This window comes from Ovis canadensis, chromosome 3 (genome assembly GCF_042477335.2).
Source record: "Ovis canadensis isolate MfBH-ARS-UI-01 breed Bighorn chromosome 3, ARS-UI_OviCan_v2, whole genome shotgun sequence".
Lineage (NCBI taxonomy): Eukaryota > Metazoa > Chordata > Mammalia > Artiodactyla > Bovidae > Ovis > Ovis canadensis.
In genome coordinates, this window is record NC_091247.1 from 130,154,349 (window position 1) to 130,173,162 (window position 18,814).

Below are 18,814 nucleotides of genomic sequence, written 5' to 3' on the forward strand. Positions count from 1 at the left end.
AATAAATGGCTTTACTATAGGAGCACTTGCCTAAATCTGCCTTGTTTCATCTCTTTGGTTTTATGAGCAGTTTTATCTTCCCAGATCACTTCACAAGAAAGACTTGCCTTTTATAACTGCTACTTCTGTTCTTGTACCAGCCAGCCTACATTCTAGATGTAATTTCCATCCCTTTTACGCTGCCTTATCAAGAAAAGGAATAGTAACTTACTGTTCCAGTTTCTAACGTAAAGCATGGTGTTGAAAAATTTAGTCTCTACTGTGTACAGAAAATGTTTTGTTTTGCCTTGCATTCATGGAGAGGACTCAGTGTGCAGCAAGCAAACACTTGTCTTCTCTCAACATGAAGAGACTGGAAAGATTAGTAGGAGTCAGTGTGAATACAGACCATGCAAGCCAAAGGTTTACTTTTGAAGAAGATATAATCATGAAATTACTGAGCTGAGAAGATGTTCCTCTCCAGGCTAAATACTCCCAGATTTCATATAATATAAATATGTCATAAAATAGTCCTATAGATTTCTTTTTTCCATGATTGTGTTGTTGGGGTATGGAAGAGTGAGCACTCAGTACAATTTTGAAGGAATTACATTGTCTTCTATGTTCATACTGTGCTTATGAGGGGTCAGTTGCGTTTGTATTCTTTGGATATAGTGACACCGCATTTGGTAAGCCAATCAGTCTTTCCATCCACTCACACTGTGTATCTGTGTGAGTATGCTTTTGTGCCTAGGAAAAGAACTGAAGTTCCTTTTGGTCTGTTTGTGCTGCCAACAGAATACCGTAGATTTGGCGGTTTATAAGCAATAGGAATTTCTCACAATTCTGAAGACTGAGAAGTCCAGAATCAAGGCATAGCAGATTCAGTATCTAGTGAGGATCTGGTTGATAGCAGGCATCTTTTCACAGTGTCCTCACATGGCAGAAGGGGCACTGGATCTCTCAAATCCATTTGTAGGATTAATGCCCTTATAATAATACGAAGCTCCACCTTCATAACCTGGCCACCTTCCCAAGGCCCCCTCCTCCAAATAACATCGGGCATTAGGATTTAACATGAATTTGTGGGTGGGGGAGACACACATCCAGTCTATAGCACTCCTACAACTAACATGCAACAGGGATGTGTTACATTGTTACAGTAAAGTGAATCTTTCTGCCCTCTCTCTATGTCCTTATGTAGCCCTCCCACTTTGCCCTAACCTCTTTCCTTGCAGATGGCTTGTTTATACAAAACCCAAGATGACTCCAGAACTGAACTCAGGACATATATGAGAAATAGCTCTCCTCCCTTTGTCTCATAATATGCTTCCTTGGAGAATCTTCAAAAATTCTATTGTCTTGACCCTTTATAACCTCTCCCACATTGTTTCTGGGTTTACCTTGCTTGATTGATAGTAAAAAAAAAAAAAAATGCAATATGCAAGAACTTGAAAAGTGCATGTGCTTTGGTACCTACCATCTGGCTTTCCTGACAGTACCATTTAAAGTTCAGGTTAACCTATTGAAGAATATGACCACAAGAGGTAGAAAGGACTAAGTGCTCTAAGCTACGTTTAAAGCTTGATTTACCTAATTTAAAGCTGCATTTGTAATTTTAGTGTTTTCATTTTTATTCAAGGACTTCAGATGCCTGACCTAACAAGCAAAACTTTCTTAAAATTTAAACAACTTCTTTAAAGCCAGAAAACTATACTTAAAACTATGACAACTCCCTTGGTCTTATAAAAATTTCAATATTTGTAAACTTGGCTATAAATTCTTATACTTTTCAACTAAAAGTCTTAAATCCAGAAATTGCATGGTCAATAATTTAATATTATGGAAAGGGAGGTGACCTGAGAGGTTTCTGACCCATACACAAGACTTGATTTTCACTACCTGATGGTGAATGTCTTGAGTTGTTTTGTTCTGAATTAGAGACACACATGATATTAAAGTAAAATCATTCTTCACTCTGTGTTTAAACTCATCAAGTGTTCTGTAAATTATTTCTTGAGACTGTCATTCAATAGCCTGCTGACCGATTCTATTGTTGCCTGGGTATTACTGGTTGAATGGCTGTAGTTTGGGTATTTCCTTTGTCGTTCTCTTGTGCTTGATTTCCTATCTCCTGATTTCCCTGTCTTTGTGTTTCTTACTTCCTCATGTTATTGGAATAAGTCTTCTATTAGTTTCCTGAGAGGAGAATTGTTGGAGGTACATTTTTGAGATCTTGAGTGTTTTACAGTATTTTTATTCTGCTTTCCTACTTGGGAAATCAGACTTTATTAAAATAAAATTTCCATTGTTTACCCATCTGTTCGCCATGAAGTGATGGGACCAGATGCCATGATCTTAGTTTTCTGTACGTTGAGTTATAAGCTGACTTTTTCACTCTCCTCTTTCACTTTCATCAAGAGGCTCTTTAGTTCTTCGGTTTCTGCCCTAAGTGTGGTATCATCTGCATATCTGCTACTGCTGCTAAGTCGCTTCAGTCGTGTCTGACTCTGTGCAACCCCACAGACAGCAGCCTACCAGGCTCCCCCGTCCTTGGGATTCTCCAGGCAAGAACACTGGAGTGGGTTGCCATTTCCTTCTCCAGTGCATGCAAGTGAAAAGTGTAAGTGAAGTCGCTCAGTCGTGTCCGACTCCTAGTGACCCAATGGACTGTAGCCTTGCAGGCTCCTCTGTCCATGGGATTTGCCAGGCAACAGTACTGGATATCTGGTTTTATTGTTATTTCTCCCGGCAATCTTGATTCCAGCTTGTGCTTCTTCCAGCCCAGCGTTTCTCATGATGTACTCTGCATATAAGTTAAATAAGCAGGGTAACAATATATAGCAGTAATGTACTCCTTTCCTGATTTGGAACCAGTCTGTTGTTCCATGTCCAGTTCTGACTGTTGCTTCGTGACCTGCATACAGATTTCTCAAGAGGCAGGTCAGGTGGTCTGGTATTCCCATCTCTTAAAGAAATTTTCACAGTTTGTTGTGGTCCATACGGTCAAAGGCTTTGGCATAGTCAATAAGCAGAAGTAGATGTTTTTCTGGATCTCTCTTGCTTATTTAATGATCCAGAGGATGTTGGCAGTTTGATCTCTGGTTCCTCTGCCTTTTCTAAATACAGCTTGAACATCTGGAACTTCACAGTTCACGTACTTTTGAAGCCTGGCTTGGAGAATTTTGAGCATTACTTTACTAGTGTGTGAGATGAGTGCACTTGTGCTGTAGTTTGAGCATTCTTTGGCATTGCCTTTCTTTGGGATTGAAATGAAAACTGACCTTTTCCAGTCCTGTGGCCACTGCTGAGTTTTCCAAATTTGCTGGCATATTGCGTGCAGCACTTAAAAAGTTTAATGTTTTCTAAGTTTTTCTTAATTCTAAAATAATTTAATACTTTCTCATAGGCTCTTGTGTATGCATTTTTATACAAATCTTGCATCTGATTTGATGTCTCTTGTTGTTCTCTGATCTGACCAGAACTCCTACAGATTTATCTCAGGTTCCAGATCTTTTGGCTCTGTGAATGATACATTAATTTCCTGTTCCTACTGTAACACATGCCACAAATGTGGTAGCTTAAAATAACATTTATTATTTTACAGTTCTGGAAGTCAGAAATCCTCAACAAGCTGTAGTCCTTTGAGGAACTCTAATGAATAATGTGTTTGTTTGCCTGTTCCAGCTTTTGCCATTGTACTTGTGGCCCCCAGCTAACCATCATATCACTCTGACCTCTGCTTTTTTTTTTTTTTTGACTCTCCTGTGTCCCTCATTCATTTGTGAGGTTTCTTTTCATTGAATTGGCCCACCTAGATGGTCCAGGATAATATCCTCATCTCAAAGTCCTAAATTTAGTTGCACCTGTGAAGTCTATTTTGCTATAAGGTAACATATTCACAGGTTAAGATGGTTTACATATTTGGAGAAGGTTCTCTCCACAAGTGATAAACTAAAGTTATGCTAATGACACTACTCAAACTAGAAAAGTAAATCATCAGCATGCTTATTTTTATTATAGGGTTGTTTCTTCAGTAACCTCCAGGTCATATAGTTCTTTCTCCTCTATAAGCATTGTTTTACTGGATTCTTTTTAAAGCATTGACTTAAATTATACATTGTCATGTATGAATGAAGGCCAGTCTGTAGATTGAAGGCTTTTGTTACATTGGGAAAAAGAAAAACAGTGGTTTATATCTGGATCATAAACTACTTCTATACCCTAGGGGCCAAGCAGATAACATAAATCCATCGAATAACTCAACTTCAGTGACAGATAATGGAACTGTAGTAAACTGGCTAGTATACAGTGAGCTTAACGGCATTCAGACAGACATTTCAGACTTGATCAATCTGAGCAAGGCTTCAGGCTACAATTTTGGACTCTTGATTTAAGTAATAGTTGATCTTCAGATTCATAAGGTACTGAAATTTATCTACATTTTATCAAGATTTTATCTAAGATTTATATACATTTTAGAAAACTCATGATCATTGTCTTTTTAAGTATGTATTTGTTTTCCCACAAGGATTCATTTAGATCCTGCTGGGACATATCATACCAGGTTTTCCTTAGTTATCTTCGTTTCCCAGGTAACTGACCTGTGACAGCTGAAGAAGTTAGCTATCTAGTTAGCTAAAGAATGTGAACATGAAGCTGAAGTCTCTCAGTCCTGTCTGACTCTTTGTGACCCCATGGAGTGTAGCTTACCAGGCTCCTCCCTCCATGGGATTCTCCAGGCAAGAGTACTGGAGTGGGTTGCCATTCCCGCATTCCAGGCAGAGTCTTTAACGTCTGAGCCACCAGGGAAGGTTCAGTTCAGTTCAGTCGCTCAGTCGTGTCCGACTCTTTGTGACCCCATGAATCACAGCACGCCAGGCCTCCCTGTCCATCACCAACTCCCGGAGTTCACTCAGATTCACGTTCATCGAGTCAGTGATGCCATCCAGCCATCTCATCCTCGGTCGTCCCCTTCTCCTCCTGCCCCCAGTCCCTCCCAGCATCAAAGTCTTTTCCAATGAGTCAACTCTTCGCATGAGGTGGCCAAAGTACTGGAGTTTCAGCTTTAGCATCGTTCCTTCCAAAGAAATCCCAGGGCTGATCTCCTTCAGAATGGACAAGTTGGATCTCCTTGCATTCCAAGGGACTCTCAAGAGTCTTCTCCAACACCACAATTCAAAAGCATCAATTCTTCAGCACTCAGCTTTCTTCACAGTCCAACTCTCACATCCATACATGACCCCAGGAAAAACCATAGACTTGACTAGATGGACCTTAGTTGGCAAAGTAATGTCTCTGCTTTTGAATATGCTATCTAGGTTGGTCATAACTTTTCTTCCAAGGAGTAAGCATCTTTTAATTTCATGGCTGCAGTCACCATCTGCAGTGATTTTGGAGCCCCCCAAAATAAAGTCTGACACTGTTTCCACTGTTTCCCCATCTATTTCCCATGAAGTGATGGGACCAGATGCCATGATCTTCGTTTTCTGAATGTTGAGCTTTAAGCCAACTTTTTGACTCTCCTCTTTCACTTTCATCAAGAGGATTTTTAGTTCCTCTTAAGTTTCTGCCATAAGGGTGGTGTCATCTGCATATCTGAGGTGATTGATATTTCTCCCGGCAATCTTGATTCCAGCTTGTGCTTCTTCCAGCCCAGCGTTTCTCATGATGTGCTCTGCATATAAGTTAAATAAGCAGGGTGACAATATACAGCCTTGACGTACTCCTTAGGTGGATGGTTTTTGAACTGAGTTTTAAAGAATTAATTCTCTGTGAGAATTCACATTCTGTCTTTATTTTACTTATTATCTTTCTATTAAAACTGTACTTATTTAAAAAAAAATGTTGTTTATTTCATTTTGGGCTTCCCTTGTGCCTCAGAGGACTTCCCTGGTGGCTCAGATGGTAAAGCATGTGTCTACAATGCAGGAGACCTGGGTTCGATCCCTGAGTCGGGAAGATCCCCTGGAGAAGGAAATGGCAATCCACTCCAGTACTCTTGCCTGGAAAATCCCATGGATGGGGGAGACTGGTAGGCTACAGTCCATCAGATCGCAGAGAGTCGCACACGACTGAGCAACTTCACTATTTCATTGTATCTTCATGTTCTTTTCCCCAGATCCTGTCCACAGGTGCTTATGGAAAAGATGGCTGATATTAACCTCAAAGAAGTAACCTTAATAGTTGGTGTGGTTGCTGTTTGCTATTGGAACAGCCTGTTTTGTGGTTTTGTTTTTGACGATGTTTCAGCAATACTGGATAATAAAGACCTGCATCCATCTACACCTTTAAAAACTTTATTTCAGAATGATTTCTGGGGGACCCCTATGTCTGAAGTAAGTATGAATTACTTATATGTATCTCAGATTTTAAAATGTTTCAGTAGTTTAGTTTTTCCTCAGAAATTTCATATAAGACATGAATATTTGTAATACATTAGATAGGAAGTGGAAAACGTGATTGTCTTTTTTAAAGGAGTACCTGATACTTTCCTTGATTGTGTACCTTGGCTTAAATGTTTTAAAATTAATACATGTGTGTAAAAAACAAATATATTAGGAGAACAATAAGGGCTGCTGCTGCTGCTCAGTCGCTTGAGTCGTGTCTGACTCTGTGTGACCCCATAGACGGCAGCCCACCAGGCTCCACCTTCCCTGGGATTCTCCAGGCAGGAACCCTGGAGTGGGTTGCCATTTCCTTCTCCAGTGAATGAAAGTGAAAAGTGAAAGTGAAGTCGCTCAGTCATGTCCAATTCTTCGGGACCCCATGGACTGCAGCCCACCAGGCTCCTCTGTGCATGGGATTTTCCAGGCAAGAGTACTGGAGTGGGTTGCCATTGCCTTCTCTGACAATAAGGGCAACACATAACTATTTCTTGCTAATTGAATTCATTTCTTTTTTCTTTCTTATGAGTCAAGCAAAGGAGATAACTGTTTGTGGTATACTTAACCTTAATTTAAAAGGACTTCCCTAGTGGCTCAGTTGGTAAAGAATCCGCCTGCAATGTGGGAGACCTGGGATCGATCCTTCAGTTGGGAGGATCCTCTGGAGGAGGGCATGGTTTTTGTGCTTCCCAGTGTTCCCACTCCAGTATTCTTGCCTGGAGAATCCCCATGGACAGAGGAGCCTGGCAGGCTACAGTCCATGGGGTTGCAAAGAGTCGGACACAACTGAGCAACTAAGCATTAACCATTTAAAAATTATATAGCTTCATTACAGATTGAATAAAAATGGAAAGTACACATATTAACTATTTTTCTGCAGAAAAAATTATTTATTAAAAATTTTAATTTGTGCCATATCTCATATCTAATAATTATTTTGATTTTATACTGAGAACCCAAAAGTTTAGGTTGTTTTTATGAAGGTATTTTTCCTTTGCTAGTAACTTTATTTTGAAGGTCAGTGTTAAACTGTTAAGGATCAAACACCTGTTAGCTTAGGATCATATAGACTGGATTCTAATTTTCGTTGTATGATATAAAAGCTGTGTGAAGTAGGTGGGGACACAGCTTTTAGGTAATGAGGTATTTTCCTGATCTATAAAAGAATAGACTTTGAGGATTCATTAATTAATTTGTCTGTAATATGTAGCACATAGTTGTTGAAACATAGCATGTAACACTCTTTTTGTTATTTGTCATTCATGGCCCCTTTCCAAATTCTCCAAACTTGGAAACTTCTCAAGAAGGGGTATGGAATCTTTCATTCTTTTAGTCACAAACAAGTATTTTTTTTCCTTAATAAAGAAGCAGATTATTTATTTTCCTGCAGCCTTTCTGTTCTCACCCAGTTCTAGCTTTTAGAAGAAATGTCTTTTGATAACAAAGGGAAAATATGGTCCTGTCATGATATTATTTTCTTGATAATTACTACATTATTTTCTAGATAATTCATTCCCCTGTACCTATACCCTCTGGCCCCAAATTATGCTAGTATCGACTGTGGTTTTAATTATGACATTAGATTTTTACCTTAAAGTTGCTTTCTGGTATAAATGATTTCAATTCAATACATTGGCTTAAAAGCATTTCTGTATGTTTGAGGTGAAATCTGAAGGATGTACAGGAATTAGGCCAGAAAGAGAAAAACATTTGAGGTAGGTAGCACTCATGTTGTATGTAGTCAGTACAGATGGAGATATTTAAATGTTCATAATTTCAAAATGGGAAATGTTTGGTTCTTGTGCTTCCCAGTGTTCCCTATTGGAGATCAGCAGGCTTAAGTCTATAGCTATAAAACAGGGTTATAGTGAAATACGGTAGAGGTAGGAGGGCAAGGAATGTGAGTGTGGATGCCTTTATATAAAATTATGAAAAAATGACTAGCATAATATTTTGTATCTTTTTAACTTGTGTGTTTTATTCTTAATCTGCTTTGACTTTGTCTTGGAGTAAAAATATTTCGTATTAAATGTAACTTTTAGTTTATAAAGAAATTCAGTACCTAACATAAAATTTTTATCTGCTACGAGTAGAGACCACAATAGCAAAGGTGTCTATTCTTTAAGAAAGTTTTTCTCTTATATCACTCCCTGTGTAGTACTTAGGAATTTTTGGTTTAATATATTCAGGTTTATACATTACGGAGGTGTTTTTTCATAAGACAACTAGGCAACCTTTTTGAGTCATTGTTATTTAAATGGCACTGGGTAAGCATTCTATTCTTATGTTTCCTTTTGAAAATCTAGCCAGCAGTTACATGAATGTTTTTTGGTAATAGTTTTGGAAACAGGCTTTGGAGGGAAATCCTGTACTACAGTTTGATTAATGCCACTATTATCCTATTTTCTTAATCTGTGTATTAGTAGTCAAATGTTTTTCTTCTATTCTTTGATTACTATATATCAGTGTGTGTATGTATATATATGTGTGTGTATGTGTGTATATATATATACTGATACACACACACACACACACCCCATCACCATCACCATCACCATCACCATCACCATCACCAACTCAATGGACATGAGTTTGAGCAAGCTCCAGGAGTAGGTGATGGGCAGGGAAGCCTGGCATGCTGCAGTCCGTGGAGTTGCAGAGTCAGACACAACTGAGCAACTGAACTGAACTCAACTATATATCAAAGAGGAAATTACCTTGTTTTTGGACAAAGAAAATAGGAAAACACACACAAACACACACAAAAAAGAACCCACATAAAGCTATCTTTTATGTTTATGTTATTCTTGAGACTTTTATTAGTTTATTGTTATTTCTCAGCCAAATGTAGATTCTTTAGTAGTAAAAGCAGTTATTAGTTTATGTATCCAGAAGAACCAGGATACTTTAGTAATCAATGATTTTTTTTTTCCTTATAGGAGAGAAGCCACAAGTCTTACCGTCCTTTAACAGTATTGACATTTCGCTTAAATTATCTGTTCAGTGAACTAACACCAATGTCATATCATCTCCTAAATATGATTTTTCATGCTGTGGTTAGTGTGATATTTCTTAAAGTCTGCAGACTTTTTCTGAATAACCAGAGTAGTATGATTGCCTCTTTACTTTTTGCAGTGCACCCAATACATACAGAAGCAGTAAGTAAAATTTATTTTTTGCATTATTCCTACACATGACTATGATGGTATATGTTTTTAAGGAAAAAAAAATTAACCATGACTTCAAGTATTTAAAGACTCCTTAATTTGGTACAGTGTCTTACCTTCCTAGTGCACAGGATGTAGCTTTCCTATTGTGTAAAATTTTTCAATTTAAAACAATTTTTGAAACATAAACATATAACGTGTAATTATTCAACTTAAGCAATGTAAAATATAAATAAATACAGTTCTTTTCTTTGCTAATTTTTTTTTATGAATGAAGATTTTAAGTATTTGTCAACTTGGCTTTGTGTTTGAAAGGACAGAAAATGATAAGAGAAACTTATGTAAGGCATGCAAAAATACATGCACATATAAGCAGACATCCTAACAAATAATGCTCAGTAATTTCATATTATTTATTACCATGTGCTTAAAAATTGTGCACTGTCTCTACTATTGCCAGTATGCTTACGATCAGCACATATTCAAATTATAACCTTACTTAATTCGGTAATCTTGAGACTCCAGAATTGCCTCTCAACAGAGCAAGGAGGACTCTATTCAGTTGGTTTATTATAAGCTTTTAGTTTGAAACAATACTCTGTGTGTTTAAACTTTGCAGAGTTGTGTTTGTGTGTTGCAGGGGCGTTGTGTGTCTCTCCCAATATCCTGAACCTTTTGGTATCTAACTGAACATTTTTCTATACATCTACAAAAATGATAGGTTGTTTTAAGTTTTATAGTGAGTTGAGAACACTTTAAAGGGAGTTTGGGGGGATTTTATATTGAAATTTTTTTGAGTTTAAAGGATATTTTAAATGTATTGTCTTTTTAAACTTTCCAGGTTTTATTTGTGAGATATGATGCATTGTATTGAGTTTATTATACATTTATATTTTAAGAACAGTTGTATTTAAAAAAAAATTTAGAACTAAGTTTAGATGGTATACTATATAATTTTGTAAGATGTTACTATTGAAGGAAGCTGGGTAAAGGGTAAACAGGACCTCTCTGTACTATTTCTGCAACTTCCTCGGAGTCTATAAGTATTGATAGTTAAAGTAATAAAAGCTATTATAGTTACTGATGAATACATTTTTATGTAAGATACACAAATTCACCACATGAGGACACTCAAGGAATACCTATAAAACAGAAATATGCACTTGATAAGTTATAGCAGCTTAATTTCTAATTAAACTGCTATTGCAATTATATATAGTTAAAATTTCAAAATGCTTTTCATTAATATGGACCCCCCTGCCTTTCCCTTTCTAGGTAACAGGTGTTGTAGGAAGAGCAGAACTTCTGTCATCTATCTTTTTTCTAGCTGCATTTTTATCATATACTAAATCAAAAGGACCAGATAATTCCATAGGTAAATGTCTGATATTCAATACTTTTCCTTTAGCTGTAAAACTCAATCAAATTATATATATTAATGTATTGTTTTGAATATATAAAGCAGAAATTGCTTACAACATTTGAAGTTTTTCAGTAATATCTAATTGTTGTCTTATTCTTTTATGATATTATAAAATTGTTTTTGTGTGTTTTTATATTTTTCTGTTCCTGAATTGTAGTGTGGACTCCAATTGCATTGACGGTTTTTTTAGTGGCTGTTGCAACACTGTGTAAAGAACAAGGAATAACAGTTGTGGGAATTTGCTGTGTATATGAAGTATTTATTGCCCAAGGGGTAAGGAGAAATATAAATTTCCTGTTGCTGTCTTTTATACTATTTGAATCAGATTCTAATGAATTTATTTTCTAAATGTAGCATATAAATTGCTTTATCAATAATATTTAGCAAAAATTTGCAAAAAGTAAGCATGTTTTACCTTCATACCCACTGAATATTACTTAACATTTTATATTACACCTTCAGTTTTTTAAGGACAGATTTTTAAGTTTCAGTAAAGGAACTATTGGGCAGTTTGGGAAAGCACCCAGTAATACTGTATAGTATAATTCATTATTGGAGAAGACTGTTTGGCTCAGTTTTATTCATCAGTTCCACCAGTTCCATGTTGATTTTATAATTATAGTCAGTTTTTATTTAATCTTGCAGTTAGAAAGTACAGTTGTTGAAAACATTACAGTAAATTGCTATTTTTTACTTATTTTTTTTTTCTTTTTCTAGTATACTTTGCCATTGTTATGTACTACTGCTGGACAGTTTCTTCGTGGAAAGGGTAGTATTCCATTTTCTATGCTGCAGACACTAATAAAACTCATTGTCTTGATGTTCAGTACACTGTTACTTGTTGTGATTAGAGTCCAGGTTATTCAGTCGCAACTCCCAGTGTTCACCAGGTATGAAATTCTAGTTCTTTTTGTTTTTTTCCTTTTTTAACTTTGAGTTTTAAGTGATTGCAAATGTTGCAGAAAGTTTTTGATTTGCATTAAGGTTTTTTAACAGCTTTATTGAGTTATAATTTATACTTTTTAAGAATCCTCATGTGTTTAAACTGTTCAGATTAATAGGTTTTGACATACATGTACACTCTTGGAAGCATCAGTCAAGATAATGATCCCCCAGATGGTTAAGTGTTAAGTCTTCCATATCCTTAGTCATTTTTGTCTACTTGTTCTATTAAGTATTGAGAAAAAGATGTTGAAATCTCTGACTGTAACTGATCAGAGTTACAAACTGACTGATTTGTCTATTTCTCCTCAGTTCTGTCAATTTTTGCTTCCTGTATTTGTTGTAAAATTCTACAATAAAGTATATCAATATTTAGGATTTTGATGTCCTCTTGATGAATTGATCCTTATATCATTATTAAATGAGCTTCTTTATCCCTGGCAATAGTCTTTACTAAGAAATTCACTTTTCCTTATGTTAATATAACTACTCCAGCTGTCTTTTGTTAGTGATAAATGGTTTATCTTTTTTCCTCTCTTTACCTCTTAACTCTGTCTATATCTTTATATTTAAAGTAGATTTTTTATAGGCTACATATAGTTGGGTCTTCCTTTTTTGTTTGGTCAGATAATCTGTCTTTTAAATGGTAGGTTCAGTTGTCTGATACAGTTTGTTGTAAATCTACCATCTTGCTAATTGTTTTCTCTTTGTCTCATCTGTTCTTTGTTCCATTTTTTCTCTGTTTTGAATTGAATATTTTGTATTACTCCATTCTTATCTCCTTGTTGGCTTATTAGCTATAAATCTTTGTTGTGTATTTTTAGTGATTGCTTTAGGGGTTTTTTTGGTTTACATCATTTGTTTATCACAATTTATCATTAAGGAATATTATAATTGTATGTGTATAAATTATAAATGTCAGTATATATAGTACAAATACATATACAGTGAATAAGTTTATATATAAACATTCTAAATAATAACATAGCCTTTGTGCTATTTGCATATGTTTTTATTGAGTATACATTATAAATGCCACAATACATTGTTAATTTTTACTTTAAACAGTTATCTTTGGAAGAGATTAAATTTTTAAAAAATTTTGTTTTACCCCGTAGAGTTACCATTTCTAGTGTTCTTCCATTGTTAGATGAAGATTTTCATCTGGTACCATTTTTCCTTGTGACTGAAGGACTTTCTTTGACATTTCTTGACCATGTAGGACCTTGCTGGTGATGAATTCTTTAAGCTTTGGTATATATAATACCTTTATTTTACCTTTGTTTTTGAATGATATTTTCCTTGTAGAATTCTACAATGCTGATTTTCATTCACTAATCTAAAAATATTACTCTATATTCTGTGGCTTGTGTTATGTTAAACGGAAAATCTTTTCATCCTTATCTTTATGTTTCTGCGTGTAGTGTGTCTTTTTTTTTCAATCCTTGCTTTTAATAGTTTCTCTTTATCATTGTTTCTCTTCTCTGTATTTTTTAATTGAGACATAATTGACATATAGCATTGTATTAGTGTACAACTTAATCGTATACATACACACACAAATGATTACCGTAATAAATTTAGTCAACATCTGTCACCACATATAATTACCAAAAAGTTTTTTTTTTTTCTTTTGATGAGGACTTTTAAGATCTATACGCTTAGCAACTTTCAAATAAATGATACAGTGTTATTAACTACAGTCATGATGCTGCACGTTGCAACTTCAGGACTTATCTTAACACCACAGCTTGGGTGAAAATGGCCAAAAGTTGTAAGCTTTCAGTTACTATTTGTTTTATCTTCATGTTTCTTGTGCTTAGGTTAATTTAGCTTTTTAGAATATGTAAGTCTTACTTCATATACATTTTAGAATTGTTTCAGTTATAAACTTCTTGAAGTATTTTTTCTTTCCTCTCCCTTCTTCCTCTGGGACACCAATTACATGTATTTTAGGCTTCTTGAAGTAATACTGTTACTCTGTATTTATTCCTCTTCCCTCCAAAGCTATTTTTCCAGTTTTCATTTTGGATAATTTCTTCCATTGTAGCTTCAAGCTTACTAATTTTTTTCTGCATGTCTAATCTGTCCTTAATTTCTTTTATTTTTCATCTCAGACATTTTCATCTCTATTTGAGTTCTGTTTGACCTTTGTGTGTGTGTGTATGTGTATGTATCCCATGTTTCTAACTGTTTTAGGACTTTATTGTCCTTTTCCACTGGTCTTATTATCTGTGTAATTTCTTGGTCAGTTTAGATTGAATTAATTTTTCTCCTCACGGATTGTATTTTTCTACCTCTTCACATGCTTGGTAATTTTTCTAATAGGTACTGTATCTGATTTTACCTAATGTATTCCTATAAATATTGTAGAGCATTGTTCTCAGATGCATGTAAGTTATTTAAAAGATGTTTCATCTTCAAGTCTTGTTTTTAAGCTTTATTTTAGGAGACCATAGCAGTGTTTGTTGTTGTTTAATAGCTAAGTCATGTCTGGCTCTTTTTGCAACCCCATGAACTGTAGCCTGCCAGGCTCCTCTGTCCATGGGATTTTCAGGCCAGAATCCTGGAGTGAGTTACCACTTCCTTCTCCAGGGTATCTTCCCTACCCAAGGATAGAGCCCACTTCTGCATTGGTAGGAAGATTCTTACCACTGAGCCACCTGGGAAGCATAACAACATTTAGGATAGGGCTAATTTTGCTCCCTTGCTGACACAAGGCCCTTCTGACCTCTCCACTTGATAGACTTTGCATTATGAGGATTTCCACTCCTGCTGCTGAAGAACTATTCCTAGTTGTGAGCTTATATCTGATCCTTTCAGAAGGTACTTTCCAAACTGTATTTTCCTAGACCTGCTGTAATAATTTACCAGAAATTGAGTGGCTTAAAGAGCAGGGATTTATTCTCTCACGGTGCTGGAGGCCAGAGTCCAACAATCAAGGTATCAGGCACAGCTGGTTCCTTCTGAAGGCTCTGTGAAAGAATCTGTTCTATGCCTCTTTTCCTAGCTTCTGGTGGTTGCTGGCAATCTTCGACATTCCTTGGCATGTTGCTGTATCACTGTAATCTGCTCCATCTTTACCTAGCCTTTTTCCCTGTCTGTTTCTCTGTATTTTCTCTTCTTTGTATAAGAACATCAGTCATTAGATGGTGCTGTACTGTGCTTAGTCATGCAGTCATGTCCAACTCTTTGCGACCCTGTAGACTGCAGCCTGCCAGGCTCCTCTGTCCATGGGGATTCTTCAGGGAAGAGTACTAGATGGGTCACTATGCCCTCATTGGATAGTGGGCCCACTCTTAATCCAGCATGACCTCATCTTTACTATAACTGCATTGACAAAGACTTTCTTGCTAATAAAGTCACATTCTGGGGTTTTGGGTAGACATAAACTTTGGGGAGACGGAAATCAACCCACTATACTGTCTTTAGGTATTTCTTTGTGTATATATATGCTGATCAGTTCTCATTAGTACTGAAAACTGGAGAGAGAACCTTTACAGATATGAGTTATCTTTCTCAACAGTTTTCTGCTTGCTAATTCTAACCCCCCTGGATTTCTAGGGTTCCCAGCTCCATCGTCTCAATTTAGGGATGCAAATGGTCTCCACTCAGATTCTCTCTTGCTGCCGCACAGACTAAAAATCTATCCAAGTTCTAAACTCTTTAGATAGGGCTCCCCTCATCTGTTTTTTGTTTTATTATCAATCAAGTGTTATTGTCCTTCTTTGCTTGATGCTTAGAATGTTAAAGGAAGTTTTAATTTTCCATTTTTTAAATTTGTTTAAGGCTAGAAGCAAAAGTTATACTGAATTTTAACATTCTTCTTATCCTTTTTTTCCTGCTCTCATAGCATTTTTCCATTTCACCTCACTCATCCAAAATTTAAAAGAAAATTTATAAAGTTGCCTATTCATAGTTGTATTCAAGTGACTGACATTACATGCAAAAACTTTTTTAAAAACAAAATCCCAATATTTTTCCACTATAGGTTATTACAAGATATTGAATATAGTTCCCTTTGCTATGCAATAGGACGTTGTTTATCTCTTTTATATATAGTAAGGTATATCTGTTAAATCCAAGCTCCTAATTTATCCCTCCCTCACCTTTTCCCCTTTGGTAGTCATATATTTGTTTTCTATGTCTGTGAGTTTTTCTTTTTAGTAAATAAGTTCATTTGTATCATCTTTTAGATTTCATGTATAAGTGATATCATATGATATTTGTTTTTCTCTACCTAATTTACTTCACCAAGTATGCTAATCTCTAGGTCTATCCATGTTAGTGTAAATGGCATTATTTCATTGTTCTTTTATGTCTGAGTAATGTTCCATTGTATAATAATTATCCTTAATAGCATTTTTTTCTATAAAGAATATTTATTTTTACTTCCAGAATTTTTACTTCTGAGTCTAGCCATGCTAAACTAAAAACTCATTTAAGCATAATAGTGTGGAAAATAGATTGAATTGTAGATAGATATTTTGTATTTCCTTCTTCACTCCTTAGTCTTAATGTTTCCTGTTTATCATTTGTTTCAGGGAATTTGAATCAACTGTTTTGCATCTCTAGTTCTATAATATGAAAATATGCCTTATAGGTGTGAATGTATTTATTGTTTATATATATGTGGATGGATATATGGAGTATGTTATGTTTAACACTGTATTTTCCCAATATAAGCATTTTAAAATGTGTGTATATGTACTTGTGTTACATAAATTTTATTCTGGTTTCCTATGAGGTTGATTGTAATATGATTAGACTTGCTTTGACATGTATTCTTTTAAAGTTCAATTAGCAAATAATTTATCCTAAATAAACAGCTAATTTTCCTAAATGAACACTGAAAAGTAGATGACAGGAGAAGGTTTTGTGTTCAGTTTTGTTGGTCATGTTGAGAATTCAAATCCTGACTTTCAAGAATTAGTATTTTTCATACATGCATATATTGAAGTATGAAAGTTTTGCAGAAGGGATTGGCTACCCACTCCAGTATTCTTGCCTGGAGAATCCCAAGGACAGAGGCGCCTGGAGGGCTACAGTCCATAGGGTTGCAAAGAGTAGGACACAACTGAACTGACTTAGCACAGCATGACAATTTAGAAAATATTACTTGTTCAAATAATAATTCATTTTTCTCACCAGTTGATATTTTTAAGCAGACCAAGTCAAATTAGTGATATTGATTTTTCCCTGACTTACTCATTTTAAAATAAGAATTGGGTTTTTAAGCAACTCTGTTAGAGGAAGGAAATACTCAGTCGTGTCCAACTCTTTGTGACCCCATGGGCTATAGCTCACAGGCTCCTTCTGTCCATGGAATTCAGGCAAGAATTCGGGAGTGGGTGGTCAGTCCCTTCTCCAGGGGATCTTCCTGACCCAGGGATTGGACCTACCTTGCAGGCAGATTCTTTACCAACTGAGCCACCAGGGAAGATTTAAACAACTGTATGTTAACACAATTTAGATATCTTAATACAATTTAAAACATAGTGTAAAGAATTAAAAATCTGAAATGATTAATTTAAATGTACTTTTAAAAAATGATATGACTTAGTTTGCGGTAAACAGACTAATGATACATCACGGCCTATATAAACTAGGATATAAGTTTGTATTAAGTAGAGCACAAATAAAATGTTCCATAGGGCTGTGCAGTTACTACTCTGTACCAGAATTTGGTTTTGAGCTCTGTAGAAGTCAAAAAGAAAAAGCTCATAGGTGATTTAGTTTTCTCTTTTTGTGACAAGAGAAAACATAGTAATTCTTTCTAGAAAACAATTTTCATTAGCATTTGGTGATGAAAGAAACATCTCTTAAAGGAAAACATTAATTAGTGTTCTCAGAAGCATTCATACAACACATACAACAATGAATCATACAAAACATTTCTTATGATGTTGAAGCAGAAAGCCATAACTTAATAAAAGCATTTCTGCAGCATGTCATAATATTATAGAATACCTGTCTGAATCATTCTCATAATAAACTAGAAATAGGTAACCTGCTTGCCCCTCAAATAGTTCTTCATAAATATCATACCTCTTAATTAGACATTTCATAAAGAAATTTGAACTCAGGCAAGAATCTAAGGTATCCATAAAAAGTTTATGTCTTTAACAAGATTACATGTAAAATGCTGTTTTTATTATTGTTCAGTATTTGTATCTTTTATATATTAACTTTGTGTTTAAAGTGTTTTAATTTCAGTAATTTTTTTTTTCATTCTCTATACAGGTTTGATAACCCAGCTGCTGTAAGCCCAACTCCTACAAGGCAGCTAACTTTTAACTACCTGCTTCCTGTGAATGCTTGGCTTCTATTAAATCCTTCAGAGCTCTGCTGTGATTGGACCATGGGAACAATACCACTGATAGAGTCATTTCTAGATGTTCGAAATCTTGCCACATTTATTTTTTTTTGCTTTTTGGGAGCTTTGGGAGTATTTAGTCTCAGATATCCTAGTAATTCCTCCAAGACTGTTTTAATGGTAAGAAAGTTTCTTAAATTTTCAGATAATACTAAATACAGGATTAGTTTATTAATTGAGTGCCTTTAGTTTTTCAGAAGCATCTTTGAAAAACTGCTGTCTGTCTTTATTCATGTCATCCTAATTTATGAACGTATTTTAGGCTATCCTATAATTTTATGTCAGAATTTAATTAATGCTGCACATTCAGCATGTGACACAAAGAGTGATTATGAATTTCCCTAATTTGATGGGGACTCTGAAATCATGGAGCATCCTTTTTAGCATTATTTTTTTATATTTCTTACCTTTACCCCACTAGGTTATACACCTTTTTAAAGAAATGAATTATTCAGTATAATGTATACTTCTTTGTTTTCTTGGCACAGGAAAGAGGATCATGTAAGATAAGCCCCCAGAAATGCATAGCTCTTTATTTTTC

General features: G+C 35.3%; 1 protein-coding gene across 2 annotated transcripts in view; it reads left to right on the forward strand.

Moving 5' to 3' along the window:
* TMTC3 (transmembrane O-mannosyltransferase targeting cadherins 3) overlaps nucleotides 1-18,814 on the forward strand; it is a 46,068-nt gene that overhangs the window by 4,036 nt on the left and 23,218 nt on the right. For both annotated transcript variants that reach the window (XM_069580666.1, XM_069580665.1), the window contains exons 2-7: nucleotides 6,101-6,317; nucleotides 9,305-9,523; nucleotides 10,808-10,907; nucleotides 11,113-11,228; nucleotides 11,673-11,845; nucleotides 18,141-18,393. In XM_069580666.1, the coding sequence (XP_069436767.1) occupies nucleotides 6,120-6,317; nucleotides 9,305-9,523; nucleotides 10,808-10,907; nucleotides 11,113-11,228; nucleotides 11,673-11,845; nucleotides 18,141-18,393 (1,059 nt within the window). In that variant the 5' untranslated portion in view covers nucleotides 6,101-6,119. The remainder of the gene's footprint in view (nucleotides 1-6,100; nucleotides 6,318-9,304; nucleotides 9,524-10,807; nucleotides 10,908-11,112; nucleotides 11,229-11,672; nucleotides 11,846-18,140; nucleotides 18,394-18,814) is intronic.